Genomic DNA, 16,999 nt, shown 5'->3' with positions numbered 1-16,999 from the left:
AGCTCATTGAACATCTGATTTTAAGGGGCAGACCTCTGAGCATGATAGGTGACATCACAACTAGCTTTGATGCCAATCTTGGTCCAGTAAGCAACTACAAGTGTCATGTGGAAACTTGAAGCCTTCAGAGCACAAACACTAAGAGTGGACTTTAAACAGTTAAACTTCTGAGATAAAATAAATGGACTGCACTTGTATTCTCTCCTTCCCACTTAAAGCACTTTCCACTACATGTCAGCATTTACCTATTCACACACAGATGGCAATTGAGGGAGAAGGAGGAGGTAATTGGAATTTTTGCATTCAAGCACAGTATTTGTATGTCTTAAAAAATGTCTAGAGGGGATCTTTAACAAAATTGCATAAATAAATAAAGTGAAATAACAGGCAATGGGAAGAACCAGTTTTCTGCTAGTTGCATGATCACAACTCGCTGACATAAGCAAACTGTGAGTCAAGTGGACAAAACTTAGTTTCATTATTTTCGGTTTTGCAGACGATATCAAACATCAACCAAATAAACTAATTCTGCAGTAATCCATTTCAGAAACTACTCATGAAAAAATATAGTTTTGCCTTGTTCTACCTCGGACGGGGTATCTTAACTTTTAACACCCTTAGTTCCTCTGATATTATGCTGTAGTCTAAAGATGGCCGGATTCTCTAGAGCCAGTGTTTGTCTGTTCTGGGCTACTGTAGAAACATGGCGGGCTCCGTGGAAGAGGACCACGGGTGTTTAAAGATGGAGAGAGACGGGACTGGATACAGTGATGGAGGCACGGCCCTGTTCATTCCTATGAAAGTTGCTCAGTGTTGCATAAACCCCAAAAAAGTCTCTTCCCAATGTAAAGAAATGCCTTATGAAAACATACAGCATGGATGTAGAGACTTCCGCCGGCCGAGACTGCTAACTTCCGGCTTGGCCCTCTGGCTAAGTTGAATGGGGATAAAATGATTCAATTGTGTGTCTCCTCTAACTTTCGAAATGTGATCAGATCTAATGGATTAAAATCTGACAGTGAAATTAGTCATAAGCTACTTAGGTTCAAAAAATGTATATGCTGATTTCACTTTCACACTTTAAGTCTATGGGGAAAAGTCCTTTTGGTCCCATTAGCATCACCTTATGTTGTAATTATACTTTGGTAACTAATTGGTTACAAGGCCCAGCCTGTTCCTGGGGGTTTGAAGAGGACCCGCTCTCTATATAGATATAAAGGGCTCATTCTAAGGTATTGAAAGCACAGTTATTCTTATTTTCAGGCGATTGTACAGTGATTAAAAACATACTTATGAATATTACATTTATTTCCTGCCAATAGATCCCCTTACATCTTACACACTGGTCCTTTAACTATTGTAGCACACTTAATCCTCGCAGTCCGACGCTGCCACCTGGCGGCGTCCCGCAGCACCTACAGGAGGGGGACGTGTTTCGAAAAGTGGACTCGGCAGGCCAGAGAAGGAGTCGAAGGAAAAGGGCGGAGGAAAGGGAGCTGCCGAGGGGATTGAGAAATTGAAAAAACACTGGGGCTTTTAGCAGCGGGGCGAATTATTGAATGTGACTTAAATATTGTCCCACTTTACAAACACTGGAGAGCCACTGTGTCCGCGGTGAACAGCGTATGGCCATAAGGTAAGTCCGCCTGGTCTTCAGCCAGTAAGTTAAACAGACGACGTACAGTAGCTAGCTGGCTGCTTTAGCTAACCTACCCAGCAAGGTGTAACGGGGCTTTGCTAGGCAGCTAATAGCTCTGTTAGTTAGACTGAGCCGTGTCAATATGCAGCGATATGAAAGGCAAACAATGCTGACATTATCATGGTAGTAAATGTCTAAGTGGAGCTAGCGTTTACAGGTTTCAGATATTTGTTTCTTAACGCGGTCATTGCTGGACGTTTTTTTTTCGTTGGTGTTTGGAGAGAAAAAAAGGCAGCAACATCATAAAAGACTGATTGTGTTGACGAGGTGATTGCCTGCGTGGCCAAGAGCTCAACGTTGTAGCTTGATAATGGCTAGTTTGTTTGTCATGTCGGAGTGTTTTTTTCACATGATACCTCCAACTGTCAGATAAACGTGGCAGTTGTGTTAATTTTAAAGGCGTGATCAGCGTTAAGGGCTTACAACATGCACAGCCAAACACCAAATTAACTCACCCCCAACCCTTGACGAGCCTGTTTCAGCACATTTTTGTACATGCTTAGCTTCAGTAGGCAGTTGAGTGCATTTGTAATATCTTGATTTCAGGGCATTTTCTTCCTTTGCAAGGTTAGACTGGGAAGACAGGGAGAGTGAGAGGGGGTTGGAGGGCTGTGCTGTGCTGGGTCCACCACCTCATCTGACCCCCCCCTCCCCTCTGCACCACAGCAGGACTCTGCATGTCAATCATCCCCTCACTGGAGACAGGCAGTAATGCTACAAAAACAGGCACCTTCATTTACCTAAATCCAATTTGAAAAAGGAGGGATATTACTATCTAAAACAGGAAAGTTTGAATGCTGTAAATATGCAGTTACAGGCTTGTATAAAATATTCTTGCAGCCAAAGTAAGCTTGCACACTGAACAAGTTATGTGTTGTCGGGTGGTTTTCAATGTACACACACACACACCCGTTTGCACAGACCAGCCTGTGTCATCTGATGTAGTTACACATGCAGGCTTCAGCTGTGCTGCAGTACTGGGTCACCGTCTGCCCTGAGGGGAAACAAGCAAGAGGGGCAGCAAATCAATCAGTTTTCTCTCTGCACATTATTGACAGTACATTTTTCAGCTCTCTCTTTTCTCTCCTTTCTCCGCCCCTCCTCTCCTCCTCCCAGCCCTCTGTCATTTCAGTTTTCTCCTCCCTTCAGGTGACTGCCTTTTGCTCAAATATTAGCTCCGTTCTGGGGGGGAGCGGGAAAGGCAGCCGAGCTCACGTCCTTCAAAAGAGTTTGTGTGACGGGGCGGGTGACAGCAAGCTGCAGGGGCCATGCATCAGGGGTGAGGGGTATTCGCTAAGGGGGACACACACAGCGTCGGGCGAGGGGGTCGGGATCGGTCGGTGTGGAGATGAAACTCAAACAGCGCATGGTGGTGCTGTGTGCCGTGCTCCTCTTGCTGGGCCTGGCAAAGATCTTCCTGCTAGATGGAGGCGAAGGATCTGCAGCCAGCAGACGGGACCTCAGAGCGTTTCGCAAGGCAAGTGAACAGTTTTGTTTTCAGCTTTATTTAAAATATAAATACAGCTAAACAGAGCTGTCTTTGAGAAGACTGGAGTCCTTTTGGCTGTTAGTGTACAGTTTATATTGTATCATAACAGTATTACAACCACCCACCCTTCACAGATGGAAGCCGGACTTTCTCTGTCGCGGGGAGCTCGCCTCACCCACACCCTCCAGTCACCATGGGAGATAGCAAGCCAGTGGGTGGGCCCAAGAGAGGTGTACCCTGAGGAGACCCCAGAGCTGGCCGCTGTGCTCACTGCGCTCAGCTCTGCGAGGATTGAGCGAGCAGATGTGGGCTACAAGGGTACGCAGCTCAAAGCCCTGCTGGTGCTAGACGGGGGACAAAAAGTTGTCTTCAAACCCAAGAGGTCAGATGTGTAAATGGGCTGTATGCACAGACTGATGTCAGCATTTGTAATTAACACTAATGTTTTATACACAAGTAATTCAACTCTCTCATTGTCATCCTTTCCACTGTCACACAGATATAACAGAGACTACGTGGTTGAGGGGGAGCCATATGCAGGCTATGACAGACACAACGCAGAGGTGGCTGCTTTTCACCTGGATAGGTGTGTGAGCGTTGTTATCAGAGTGTCCGTTATTATTTCCAGCTGTGATCTGTCAATTTAGCAGAGCTTGAGGAGTGTTGTGGTATCATGTACTGTCGCTGTGTCCTCTCTGCAGGATCCTGGGGTTCAGGAGAGCACCTCTGGTGGTGGGGAGATACGTCAACCTGCGCACAGAGATCAAACCTGTGGCTACAGACCAGCTGCTGAGCACCTTCCTAATGCAGGGTGAGTGTCTCTCCTCTCTGTTGCACAAAGAACTTTCTTTTAAGAGTGTTGTTTGTTTTTTTTAGACGTCACAATTTGAGAGTGTGCTGTGTTTATACGGATGATTTCCCTTTCTTTTGACTCATCTGTCCACACGGCTTCCCCCATTCCAAACTAAGTTCTCACTGTCAATCAGTCTTACTCTCCTCCCCCGTCTTTTTTCTCCAGTGTTCCCAAGCAGCACATTAGATCAGGATATGCGCTACCAAGTCTTGTTCGGTGAGGGTGTGACAGTTGATACAGTATAATCATGTCAAGTCAAAGTTAGGCTTCTGACAAATGGAGCTCTTCACTGAAAAGGGATCATACCAGAAGAATATTAAAACCATAGATAGATGTTCACAGTCTTGTTGCTTGGTGTTTCTGTCATAGAGCATGAATAGATGGAGGGCAGCATCCCAGTCTCACTTATTAGGCCATTGTGGGTAGTGTTGCTAATCAATAAGCAGGACTGCTTTATGGCAAGACTTGATTAGACATTATTTATCTATAAACAGATTCTCACGTCATTGTCCAAACATGTACTTAACATTTATATTAGATTTTAAAAGTACACTACGTAAGGCTTTTATCCACATTATGAAATCTTTCCGGGAAGCTGCAATCCATGCCTTTCAGTTTGTCCAGCAGAGTCACTGTTTCATATTATTGTTTTTGGTATGCATTGAAAGTTGGTCTAAACTGACAAGGCTAAGTTGTCAAAAATTGATAGCATGACCAGAACACAATTTATGAGGCCAATATGGATTTCTCGCATTCCTGTACTCATCTTTTGTCACTGTGTCCACAGCTTCCTGTCATTCAAGCTGTAGGCATAAACTATCTAGCTGCCAATCTGATAACGGCTGTGCTTTCGTTGGCTTCCTGGAATTCCCCACATACACACACAGTTGGACAGGTGTGACTTGTCAAACCACATCACCATTTTTTTAACTGCCACGTCCCTGGTTTGATTCCAGTTAGAGGTCATAGTCCTCCCTTGTTGTGTCTATACTGTCAAAAATGATCGTTTAATGTGAGTTTCACCACAACCTATGATCTCTATTAATGTAGGAATAGTATATGTCAGCTGTGGGTGTCTTTTGTGGCTACTGGTAAAGGTCACCATCTGACCGTTGTTCAGGTGTTTTTGTCATTCGCCTGTTGTGGCTTTTTTTCTCGTCACATTGCAGAATTCTTTTGTTTTTGTGACTGATTGATAGGCTGGCCACCAATATGTTGCACGATACTAAAGCTGTCACTAACTGTCAGTATTCAATTTGATTCATTTCTGTCACACTGTCTCTGGCAATTATAGTGCATTATAGCACTAATAACACCCACAATAACTGTCAAAGCTACAGTTCTCAATAGGAGTAAAAAAGAAACTTCAAAAGGTTGGTTTCACCGAAAAAATTGACAAGACCTCTACCCCTACAGGTATCTCGTAACGCACAATGTTTGAGTTTTATTCGTCCAGATTTCTTAATATATAACAATACTGAAAAATGACATTTAAAAATTCAACAGAAACGTGTTTCCAGAAATGATCCCTGTCTCTCTGGATTATCAACAGACCAAACTGTCAGCCGGTCCCTAGTTTCTACTGAAGAAGTCCCCATTAAAACTCCACGAGCTAACACGAATAGCATTCACTCTCACTAACACGGACTCACTGAGCATTTATCAGATATTTGCCAACCACATCCTCATAAATGACTAGATGTTCCTCGACACCCGTGAGAGTGTAGTTTTATGACTGCTTACAAGGAACCAGAAGGATGTTTGATAAAGGTGTGTCAGAAAAGCCTGAATGAGCCCAACAAACTGAACCAGGAATATTTAGTCTCATAAAACCAACTCAGAGCTAATATCAGCTGGCTAATCTGAGACCGGATTTTACACATATACCATTGAAAATAAAGTATTACAGAAAAAGTGAACAACTTAATGAACACTTAATTAAACAACAGGAAAGGAGAACCCTGACACGAGTAGAGATGAAATCTGTCCTGCTCTTAATCTCATTCTGTGTTTGTGTTTCTCTTGCGAGTTATGTGAACTTGCATCAGTTAAAAAATACAGTTGAGTGTGCATCCCTTTGAGCAGTACTAACCTCACTGATTTCATGAACAGTTAAGAGCGAGGCTAAAAAAAATCAGAACAGCTGGATTAGATGCAGTCATCGTTTCCTGGGAATCCCTCATTCGTAGGAAGGCAGTTTCCAGAGCAGGAATGGTGGGAACTCTGCAATTAGCAATAAAAAAGAATATATAAAGAGCTTATTACAGAATATAAACACCTTTAATGGATTTTGCTGAGAAAGTAGAGACCATAAATTGTATCGAAAACTGTGTTTGATTTCATGATAATCTCAAGGATATAACTTAAAAGAGACTACTACTATGGCTGTGGCTCAGAGTTGTTTATTAAGTGTAATTGCAATGCATTTAAAAGCAGATGTTTACTGGAATAATGTACGCTTCGCTTGGTGGTCACGGCTTGGAAAATTCTTACTCTGGCAGTAAGTGTGCTGAAACTTCAGGGATTGTAAGATCAAGTCCTAATTATGAAACTTATAAAAATATATGAACTTAGATTTTAATTGCACAGTAAGTGCAGCTTATGTCAGAATGTTATACATTTGACTGCACTGTCAGAGGAAGTGAAGAGCAACACTGTTCACTTTGAGGTGAAGCTGTCTGAAAACTAAGCAGACCAGGTTGGTCTGAAGGGAAACCTGCATCAGACTAGAGGTGTCACGATGTCAGATTTTGGTGTCACGATTATTGTGAGAAGAAATATCACAATGACTTACATCATGGAAGGAAACACTGAGCATTTTTTAATTAAATGTTTTATTCAAACACTTTCTTTTGGTCCTGCAAATAAAAGACTGCAAGCCTACTTTATAGTAAAATAAATAAGTAAAATTAATAATAATAGAAAATACATAAATAAATAAGGTTGGGAATAGAACGCACATTTTGAATTTACTGTAATATAATAATAATAATATATTTATATGTATTTTAATATAGCCAAATAATCATTAGACTTACATGTGAACCATTATAACTTATTTTTTAAGTAGCCAAACATGGCACACGTGTGTACTCTGTGAAATCATGTGACTTTAATTGCTCTGGAGGAGTTGCACAGTTAAGTACATTTAACTCGTTTAGTTTTTACCGTGATTTGGGCATACAAAGATGGATGATTATCCCAAAGATGTAGGCACATGTTAGGCGTGTTGGAGCCTTTAGCAGCAACTTTCCAGCGCCATTTTTTTAAATACCCGAAATGGTCCCACACCGCCGACATGGTGCGTTTGTTTGGTAGATATACTTGAGTATCACTCCGGGTAAGCTGAATACATGTGACACGCTGAACACACAGTATGACCACATGCCACACACACACAGGATGTGTCTACCCTCTTGACATGCGAGAGATTTTCCGCTGCTCCAACCTCGCGAGATACCATGATTTATCAGATTCTTCGGTTATCCTACCGGGACATTTATAATCAAGGTTAATCGTAAAACCGGTTAATCTGGATCAGACTCATTTAAACCTCCTGTATGAAACAGAAAAACATTTTTCGGTGGAACGGTACAAAACTTGAACTCTGTGCCATGAAATAGACGTTCCTGCATATCACAGCAGTAACTTCAATCTGCTCTCTGCCTGTGAAGCTGCCGAGGAATTGGTATATTTCAACTTGCTGTAGTTTCTCCAGTAGCATAGACTGAACTGAAGAGCTACCTTCTCTGCTTTATTATAAAACATTATTTGATAAATACAACTGAGAGAAATAAACTGTTTTCAGGTTTTAGTTATAGTGTTGGTAACCGGGTGTTTGGATTGTCAGACGGCCGAATTCAACTAAACTGAATTTTTGTCCATTTTACACAGTGATTAACCAGGTGTGTGTAGTTAGAAAGCAAGCAGGGTGTGAGCTTCTCTTTCCGGCTCACTTTTGTCCATTCTTCACACAGTTTCAGTCTCTGCTGTACAACACCAGAAATGCCTGTGAGGAAAAACTGTCCAAAGGTCTTGACTGACCTTTAGTAAACAGCCATCCAGCATATATAGCATATATATACTTTCTATCACTATATTTTGAATTTTGAGATTTAATAGACTAAAAGCTGTCTTGGCCTGACATGACGGCTCAAATTCTGGTTTCTGTTTTTTTTTTATAAGATAAGTGAAGACTAAATCTGGATATCCATATGAGGCAGATGTATTGATGAATCGTGCGTGTGCTTATTAACGCTCTCTTTCTGTTATTGATTTTCTCTCTCTCTCTCTCTCTCTCTCTCTCTCTCTCTCTCTCAAAGAATGTAGTAAGCAGCTTTACACTGTACGTCCCTACAACGCCTCTCTTTCATGTCTCATCTTCACTAAGGTGTCATTGTCAAATGGATATATTTTCACTGGCGCCATTTTCCGTCTTCCAGGTAATAATACATGCTTCTATGGGAAGTGTTACTACTGTCGGGAGAGCGAGCCAGCGTGTGCGGAGGGAGAGATGATGGAGGGATCGTTAACTCTGTGGCTGCCAGATGTTTGGCCATTGCAGAAACACAGGCACCCCTGGGGACGCACATACAGAGAGGGGAAACTAGCCAGGTGGGTGTCGAGTGTGAATCCAGTGGTTTAGTAGCAAGGGAGGGAAAATCTGACTGATGTGCTGTATTTGATGTTCCTCTGAAAGTATGTGAAAATGTTGTGCCGATAACGAGCATCAAAAACTTCCCCACATTTGTGGTATTTTAGGTCAGATGATGTAAAGATATTGGCCTGTGCTTATCAGCGAGTAATGACTCCACCTACTCCCTCATTTTGACATAAGCTTCATGTGGTGGCTGGGTAGGCGACTGGCTGGCTAGCTGGCTGGCTGGCTAGCTGGCTGAGGTAGGTAGACGTGTGGGGGTGGCGTGTCAAAGATGAGATATTTTATCATTTAATTGGATTAAATGGAGCTTTTCTTCAAGGATGTCTTTCCCAGAAACTTCATGGAAATAATAAGAAACATTATACCTAAATTATTGACCCATAAATGAAAGCATTATCATCCTTTTTTTTCTCCACACATGGCGAAAAAAAATTGATACCTTGACTTTCCTGAACAATGCTTCTTTGATACCAGTTTTATAACAGTTATTTTAACAAAAAGACAATTACATTACACATGATGGTGCAAATCTTTAGCCTTATTTTTCAGCTCCTTGGCCCTTTCCAACTTAAAGCAGTTTAACAACATAAAAAATTATTGTTAAACTATTTACCATAGCTTGAAGTTGTTAACATCAAATCTATAAATAAAAAACATATAAAGCCTGAAGGTGTAGCTGAAGGTGTCAGTCCATTAATTACATTTCTTTCACTCACATAGTGCGTTTTTATTTCCACTTCACTTACTGCAGTCAGCGACATGAAAGGGTTTGAGTGGCCCGTTACTTTTCCAGATGTGTTTGTTTTCAGCCACAGGACATTGGCTAGCGGCCGCCATTCGAACTTAGCTTCTTAGCCAGGTGGAGAAATACAGGTATTGGCTTTGCTAATTGGCCAGGTTTATTTTACTGTTCAATCAATGTGGTGGCTACAGTATGCTAAGAAGTAAAAAAAAAAAAAAAAAAATTGTTGACAAATATTAATTTGCCAGGTTAATTTGACACGTTTTCAGAGTAAAATAATGACTGATAATGAATATTTCACACAGAGGTGCTTTAGTGCGGATGCAGAGGGACCATCAGCACATTATATTGACATCATCCGAGAGAATTTGCCTTTATGGCCTCATGACAATTCATATTCACTATGGTGTCATGAAATATTAAGCAAAAACTGACGGACAGCATACCTGAACAGTCCGATTTTTTTTATTTTTTTTAAAAATCTGACAGCTCCTTGTGACGGAGGACAGCGCACCTGCTTTTGCAGATTTGCAATGTGCACAAATGTAAGATTGAAGACAGAAATCTGAAACTCATAATTTAGGTCACATTTTTAACTTTTCATGTCACAGGATGGAAAAACAAGACACTACCTGCAAGATTTTGTCTTTCTGTGAGTGGCAGCTGTTTATAACTGTGGCTTAAAGCAGTGAAAACGCAGCAGATTTTAATCAGATGTTAATGAAATTGCTTGTGTTAATCATCAACTAGGTGGGAGTATGATGAGAGTTACTGCGAGGCAGTGAAGAAAATGCCACCATACGATGCGGGGCCGAGGCTGCTCGACGTCATCGATACAGCCATATTTGATTATCTCATTGGAAACGCTGATCGCCATCACTATGAGAGTTTCCAGGACGATGGTGGTGCAAGTATGCTAATCCTGCTAGACAACGCAAAGAGGTGAGTTCAAATAAAGTGTCAAAGTGGCTGTTTTTCTGTCAAATCCTATTTATTTCCTGTTTTTGTGTTCAAGATAACAGAACACTCACCTTTTTGAATTATTAATATTGAACAGATTTTATTATCAATGTTATAATAATAAACTAAAACACAAATATAAATCAATCAATATATGAACAAAAACAAAAGAAAGACAAATACATAAACTGTAATTTACTGGATTAGGTTTTTCCTAGAAATCTAATAATTCAATGAATTTAAAAAAAAAGAGAAAAAAAAGTAATTGGGTATTTTCCATGAATGATTCATAACTTTTTCTCATGGGACACAAAGTAAGAACTCATTAAACCACACTCGAGACTGTTTGCTACACAGTCTGCAGCACCTACGTGAAAATATACCACCAGCTGATTTACTGGAAGACACTGCACTTCATTCTACCAACATGTTTTTAGCAGAGCAACCATTTTTGAAGAATTACGTGATTTATTTTCAATGTCTGTTTGTTTCAACACTTTCCAGCAAGCTCATCTTTTTCAAGAAGTGAATTATAGCCACTGAAACTACTTTATAGTTGACTCATGTTGAACAGCCACATCCATGAAGGGAGGACATTGAGCTGTTAATCCTTCTCTGAAGTTGTTTCGTTTTTCATGATCAAAGCCAACAGTGGAAACTTTTCCGTCTTGAGTGTGAACATTTTTCGAGAACTAATCATAGTTGGCAGGATGAAGTTGAGCTAACTAATCAAGCAACCTCTCACTGGACATAATGGCTGTTTTTGTAGTTGAGCTACTTGCTATATCTTTTTTTCTTTTTAACATATTTTTATTGGGTTTTCTTCCAACATAAGAAACACCTACACAACAATACAAAAAGAAATAGTGAGGAAAACATAGAGTTACACAAAGTAAAAGCCTTATTCCATTGAGATAGGTTAAAAACATCATAATATCATTTTAATAGCATGAATGAGAGAGAAATAATTAGTTAACAGTTCTGGCTTCATATTATTTGTTTGAGCATTTCTTGATATTTTGGTAAAAATCGGGGATCCTTGACTGAAAACAGACTGACTTTCAAGATCTGCCAGCTGCAGCAGCAGATTCTCAAAAAATGTATGCACCTCTTTATATCATATTCAGTAAATAATTCCTTCAGACAGGGTTCAATGCACCTGAAGGCAAAGCAACAAATCACTTCCAACCCAAAGAAACAACCCCAAACAGAGGAAACCAAGTGGTTGTTCCATCTCCCAGTGTCCAGTCTACTGAAAAAAAGTGTGGAGGGGGGGGGGGTGGTTGATACAGAAATGAGGTGTCACATCAATATGATACAGAAAAGGAGTAGTTCAAGTAGGAGGAATAGTTCAAGAGGAAATGTCAGCAATTTGTTCCATCACCTGTAACACAGCCCACTCTTACAATGTGATGAGTGCATGGCCAAAAAAAAACAAAGAACAACAGTAAATAGCACACTTGTCCGGGGGCAACATTTCACACCCAACATGATGTTTGCTAACGCCCCGCCATAAATAAAACATACGTAGGAATGAGACGACAGGAGCGTTGAACAAAAGGTTATGTGTTTTTCTTTTTCTCTTTATTGAGCAGTACATAAAACAGTAATGACACAGAATCCAGGTCATCAAGTATTGCACAGCCTTCATTTTTGTGTTATATAAAACTTAATAAACTGTTTTCAGTGTGTAACTAAAGCGTGGCTGCTTATATCCATTCTCATCTATTATCTGTTTTTAAGCAGTTTTAAAATTTGCTGCCTGGTTTGGTAGTATTTGATGTTATTATTAGACAATTTATCATCAACTCAAACGTCTGACTTTGTGTTGCATTTGAAAGTGTTTTTGAGTGTGCCTGTCTTCAAATAGTGTGACTAACACATTTTGATGGCCTCTCTAAACAGCAGTGCATATAGACTTTTTAATTGTGATTTTTGTTTCATGCTTTTTTGTTTTGTTTTCTGTGTGTAGCTTTGGAAACGCAGCTCTGGATGAACGAAGTATCCTCGCGCCCCTTTATCAGTGCTGCATGTGAGTAAATCTTTTACTTATTCATTGATTATTTGTTCCTTTTTTATTTATATATTATATTTATTTATAGATAAATAAAGCTGCCATTTGATAATCTCTCTTGACAGGGTTCGTGTGTCCACGTGGAACAGGATAAACCTGCTGAGAGGTGGAGCTCTGAGTTCAGCTATGCGGCAGGCTCTGGCATTCGACCCTATTCACCCTGTCCTGGCCGAGCCGCACCTCGCAGCCCTGGACAGGCGTCTGTCTGGTGTCATAGCAACTGTCAAACAGTGCATGGAGGCACAGGGTCCAGACAACACTCTAATAGAGGACCGAATGAACCTCCCACATCCCTAGAAAGAGATAAGGGAGAAACAAAAAAAAGCCAGGATTTTACTTCCTGACACTGGAGAGCAGGAGAGGGACATGGAAGAATCAACTGTTGTCTTTAGGAAGAAACACAAAGTGAGTAAATGGATCAACAGGGTGGAACAAAGACTATTTCTTCCTACCTGGTCTTTTCCTTGTCACTCGGGGGTCTGTGATGGTGGTTCTCAAGAAGGACTGACTGGATTCAAAGTGTCACCTTCAACTCTACAAACATTCAGGACTGTTGTGCACTATAGGACAGTATCTGCTGTATGTGTAAGAACTCCACCAACTACTGCTGGCTGTGTCAACACACCTGCCTTGTGCCAAGTCCTCCATCCCTGTCCTAACTTTTCCTTAGAGGGCAACTAAGGAGGAAGGATGGTGCTCAGAGAGATTCAGATTCTGAAAAGAGCAGTAGGATGAAGATGAGCCACCTTTGTCTCCACGGAAGAGCTGTACAGCTTTATTTCCGGCTGTTTGGAGATTACAGTTCATGAAACTGAAAAGCTGTGTGAAATGTCAGTTCATCTGGGATGAACCTGTTTACTGTTGAATACACTAAGAACTGAAAACATTTTTTCTTCTTAAATTAAAATTGGTCTTTAATTGAGAGAAAAAGAGAATTAAGCCAACCATTCCCACCAGTGTACATATTTAACTAAGTAGTAACATAGAATTATGAGATGAGATATGAGAATATAAATTTGTGGATTATAATATTAAATAAAGTGTGTGTGTGTGTCTGTATGTGGGTGTGTGTGCGTGCGTGTAAGGAAGAGTGCCATACTGTGCCGTAAAGAAGAAAGCTACTGACATCAGAGACTTGAACAGTGGGGGGATAGAGGTCGGGTGTGTGGGTTCATCTTCAGTATTAAACTATGATCTATTTAAACAAGGTTCTCTCTCAGTCATCTTTCCTCCAACGTGTTCACCACTTAAAAGCAGAATCGGTCTAGAAATACGTGTTGGTACCGTTGATGCGACTTTATTTGGTTTGATGCGCTGCAGTTACTGTATTGGAAGGGGCTTTCATTTTATTCTTACTTTTAGTTGCTCTGATATATTTGGATATAGATTAAATCTGTGAAGCTTTACAGGTCATATCAGTAACATACTGATTACAGTTAACGCAGTAGTTTATAGTAACTGTTTTTTAACACCTCCTGTGCCCTAAATTTAGCTCAAATTTAAAACGTAACCTACAAACAAGTTTGCCTGTTTAATTTTTTGTTTGGTATAGTTTTTTTTTTTACTTGTTGCCATCATCTGAGATTGTCTTGAACTCATTGTGTGCATTGCAGTGCTCGTCTAACTGTTTGAAACGGATACAGGTGAGGCAGAGCTTACACATCATAACAAAATATTATCTGAGTACTTTTTTTTTCTTCTTCTTCTTTCCCACAGACTTTAATGTTTGAAGGTGATCTCATTTGTGGTTTGCACACCTGTCAGCTTCTGTCTGAAGCACAAGTAGCTCTGTAACACGTAGAGGTCTTGAAATGCTTTGCTTAAGGAGCAGCTGACAGTAACTGAACTGAAGTGCATGCAGGCATAAAATGTCTGAATTAGAAGTGAGAGAACGATTTTTGCCACCTCCTGCACATCATGCAGTCACTCTCAAGGATGTGTGTGGGCAGTTGATGATTACCCTGATACACTTCTTCCACAAACTCAAACTTTCCTCATTCACTTGCCCTCAATGTCTGTCTGTCAGCTGAAATTGAAATAACAACAAAAAATAAAAAAGCTTATCTTTGTAAAAAAGTGACAACTCCTTGAGCCAATATTTAATCTATGTGGCCTGAAACGGATATCAGTGTTGTTACAGTACGTCTGCCTATGGATTTCCCCATGTGAGCATGCACTTCTGTTACAGATCATCTCTCACCGCAGGAGCTTCCTTATCACTTGACATTTACTTCATCTTGCTTGTCAACCTTGGCAGTAGAGGTGTCATGGCTACCAAGTGTAAATTTTTAGTCCTGATACTCAGCTCTGAGTGAGTTTTGTTGTTTTGCTACACCCACAGAGGGGAAACGTAATTGTGAAACCATGTGGCAGGTTCCCCCTTTCCCACATGCAGATGTTCACTCTCAGCTGCGTGCTCGTCTTGCTGTCACATCTAGCCTCTCTGTGTTTATGTGCAAACAGCCAGATGATGTAGGACACCTGTTTCGTTTAGACTAAGCAGGTGTTTTACTTGGGACACTCACCAAAACATTGAAACTCTGATGAAAACCGCAGTTTTTTTGTCATGTTCAGGCATGTCAGGTCATGTTGCAGGAAATACTCAATGTGTTTCCCCAGGGGGACAACATTGACTTTCCTGATGTCTTCATGTTGTGTTGACATTTATTGGCCATGCTTGTCGGGGTTGCTGCCATTATTCCCAACAGAAGTAAGCATTCATTTCACTCATTTCTTTGATCTCTGAGTAATATTGTTGCGTTTCCTCAATTTGTGCACCCCAGAGATTCAAACCTTAAAATACTGTTGTTATGACAATGTACCACCGACACTAGATGTCCCCCTAAGATCATTTCTGGATGTTGTAAATACCCTCTTGTAGGGTCAAAGTGCCACTAGGCACCATAAAGTCACTGTAAACTCACTACTGAATATGACCCAACAACTATTTCAGGAATAGCTGTGTGAGTCGTGTGCGTGTGTGTGTGTTTGTAGATAGAGATAAAGCCACAAAGTGTGACATAATCAGTGTTGACCTAATACAAATACTGCAGTCACACATACAAACCTTTAAAGTGAGGTGAAAAGACTGTCTCCAGATAATAAAATCACATGGGGGATTTTGCAATGATTTGGCCCTCTGGAAATCATCAGATTTTGTTGGAAAATAAAACCGATTTGAAAATATGATTTGGATTAACTTGTGTAAAAAAAAATGGGATAGTTGAGCAAAATGCACTAATGTCATAAAACACCTGCATTTCAAAGGGAAACCACACAACCACACAGAGCGGGTGACATAGAGTCAAATTTAAAACTGCTGGCTAAGGATAAACATAGATACAGTAAAATTATAATACATGCCACTGGAAATGACACCCAATTATGCCAATCGGAGGTCACAAAAATTAATGTTGAGTCTGTGTGTACATTCGCTAAACGATGTCTGACTCTAGTTTTCTCTGGACCCCTGCCTAATTTGATCAGTGATGACATGTGTAGCCGCATGTCATCGTTCAACCGCTGGTTGTCAAGGTGGTGTCCAGGTAATAATCTTCATTGATAATTGGCAGACTTTCTGGGGAAGACCTGGTCTGATTAGGAGAGACGGTATACATCCCACTTTGGATGGAGCTGCTCTCATATCTAGAAATATGGCCAAATTTATTAACCCAAACCCATGACAACCCAAAGTCCAGACTTGGAGACAGAGCTGCAGTACACGCTTCTCTGTGCTTCCATTAGAGCAGTTACCCACCCAATTACATATAGAAACTGTGTCTGTCCCCCGACCACCTAAACCAGTTAATTCAGCTTTAAATAGAAGAGTTATTCACAAAGATCTGATTAAAATTAATACCACTTCAGCAATAGACCAACAAGAGAGTTAAATGCGAACTTCTAAACATTAGATCTGTCTCCTCTAAAGGTGTATTAATCAGTGATATAATATCATATTATCATATTGACTTATTTTGTCTTACTGAAACTTGGCTGTGTCAGGAAGAATATGTCAGCCTAAATGAATCCACTCCTCCAAGCCATATTGATACTCACAGTCCTCGAGACACCGGCCGAGGAGGTGGAGTTGCAGCCATTTTTAACTCACACTTAATAATAAACCCCAGACCTGAACTTAGTGATAATTCATTTGAAAGTCTGCTTCTTAGTCTTTCTCACCCAACCTGGAAAACTTTACAGACAGTTTTATTTGCTATAGTATACCGTCCTCCTGGCCCATATGCCCAATTTTTTATCTAACTCAGAGTTTTTATCAAATTTAGTACTGATAAAATAATTATAGTAGGTGACTTTAATATTCATGTGGATGTTGATAATGATAGCCTTAGCACTGCATTTATCTCATTATTAGATTCAATTGACTTCTCCCAAAATGTGAATGAGCTTACTCACTGTTATAACCACACCCTCAACCTTGTTCTGACATATGGGGCCCCATTTTAACGATCTATAGCGCATGGTGTGAAGTGCGTGGCGCAAGTGCCTTTGGGGCGTGTCCAAA

General features: G+C 40.5%; 1 protein-coding gene across 1 annotated transcript; it reads left to right on the top strand.

Moving 5' to 3' along the window:
* The first annotated feature begins 1,467 nt into the window (after positions 1-1,467).
* Positions 1,468-15,408, top strand: fam20b (FAM20B glycosaminoglycan xylosylkinase). The gene is made up of 9 exons (XM_062424638.1): positions 1,468-1,636; positions 2,816-3,176; positions 3,323-3,570; positions 3,688-3,774; positions 3,890-3,999; positions 8,484-8,655; positions 10,194-10,385; positions 12,376-12,435; positions 12,543-15,408. Exons 2-9 carry the CDS (start codon positions 3,048-3,050, stop codon positions 12,772-12,774), a joined length of 1,230 nt encoding a protein of 409 aa, XP_062280622.1. The 5' UTR covers positions 1,468-1,636; positions 2,816-3,047; the 3' UTR covers positions 12,775-15,408.
* The last annotated feature ends 1,591 nt before the right edge of the window (positions 15,409-16,999 follow it).

This window comes from Scomber scombrus, chromosome 8 (assembly GCF_963691925.1).
Source record: "Scomber scombrus chromosome 8, fScoSco1.1, whole genome shotgun sequence".
Lineage (NCBI taxonomy): Eukaryota > Metazoa > Chordata > Actinopteri > Scombriformes > Scombridae > Scomber > Scomber scombrus.
The sequence above is the reverse complement of the archived record's forward strand: the minus strand, read 5'-3'. Positions and strand labels throughout refer to the sequence as shown.

Coding starts and splice junctions, on each gene's coding strand:
- fam20b (XM_062424638.1), top strand. CDS start 3,048: ATGAAACTCAAACAGCGCATGGTGGTGCTGTGTGCCGTGCTCCTCTTG. Junction 3,177..3,322: donor ACCTCAGAGCGTTTCGCAAG/GCAAGTGAACAG, acceptor CACCCTTCACAG/ATGGAAGCCGGACTTTCTCT. Junction 10,386..12,375: donor CTGCTAGACAACGCAAAGAG/GTGAGTTCAAAT, acceptor TTCTGTGTGTAG/CTTTGGAAACGCAGCTCTGG.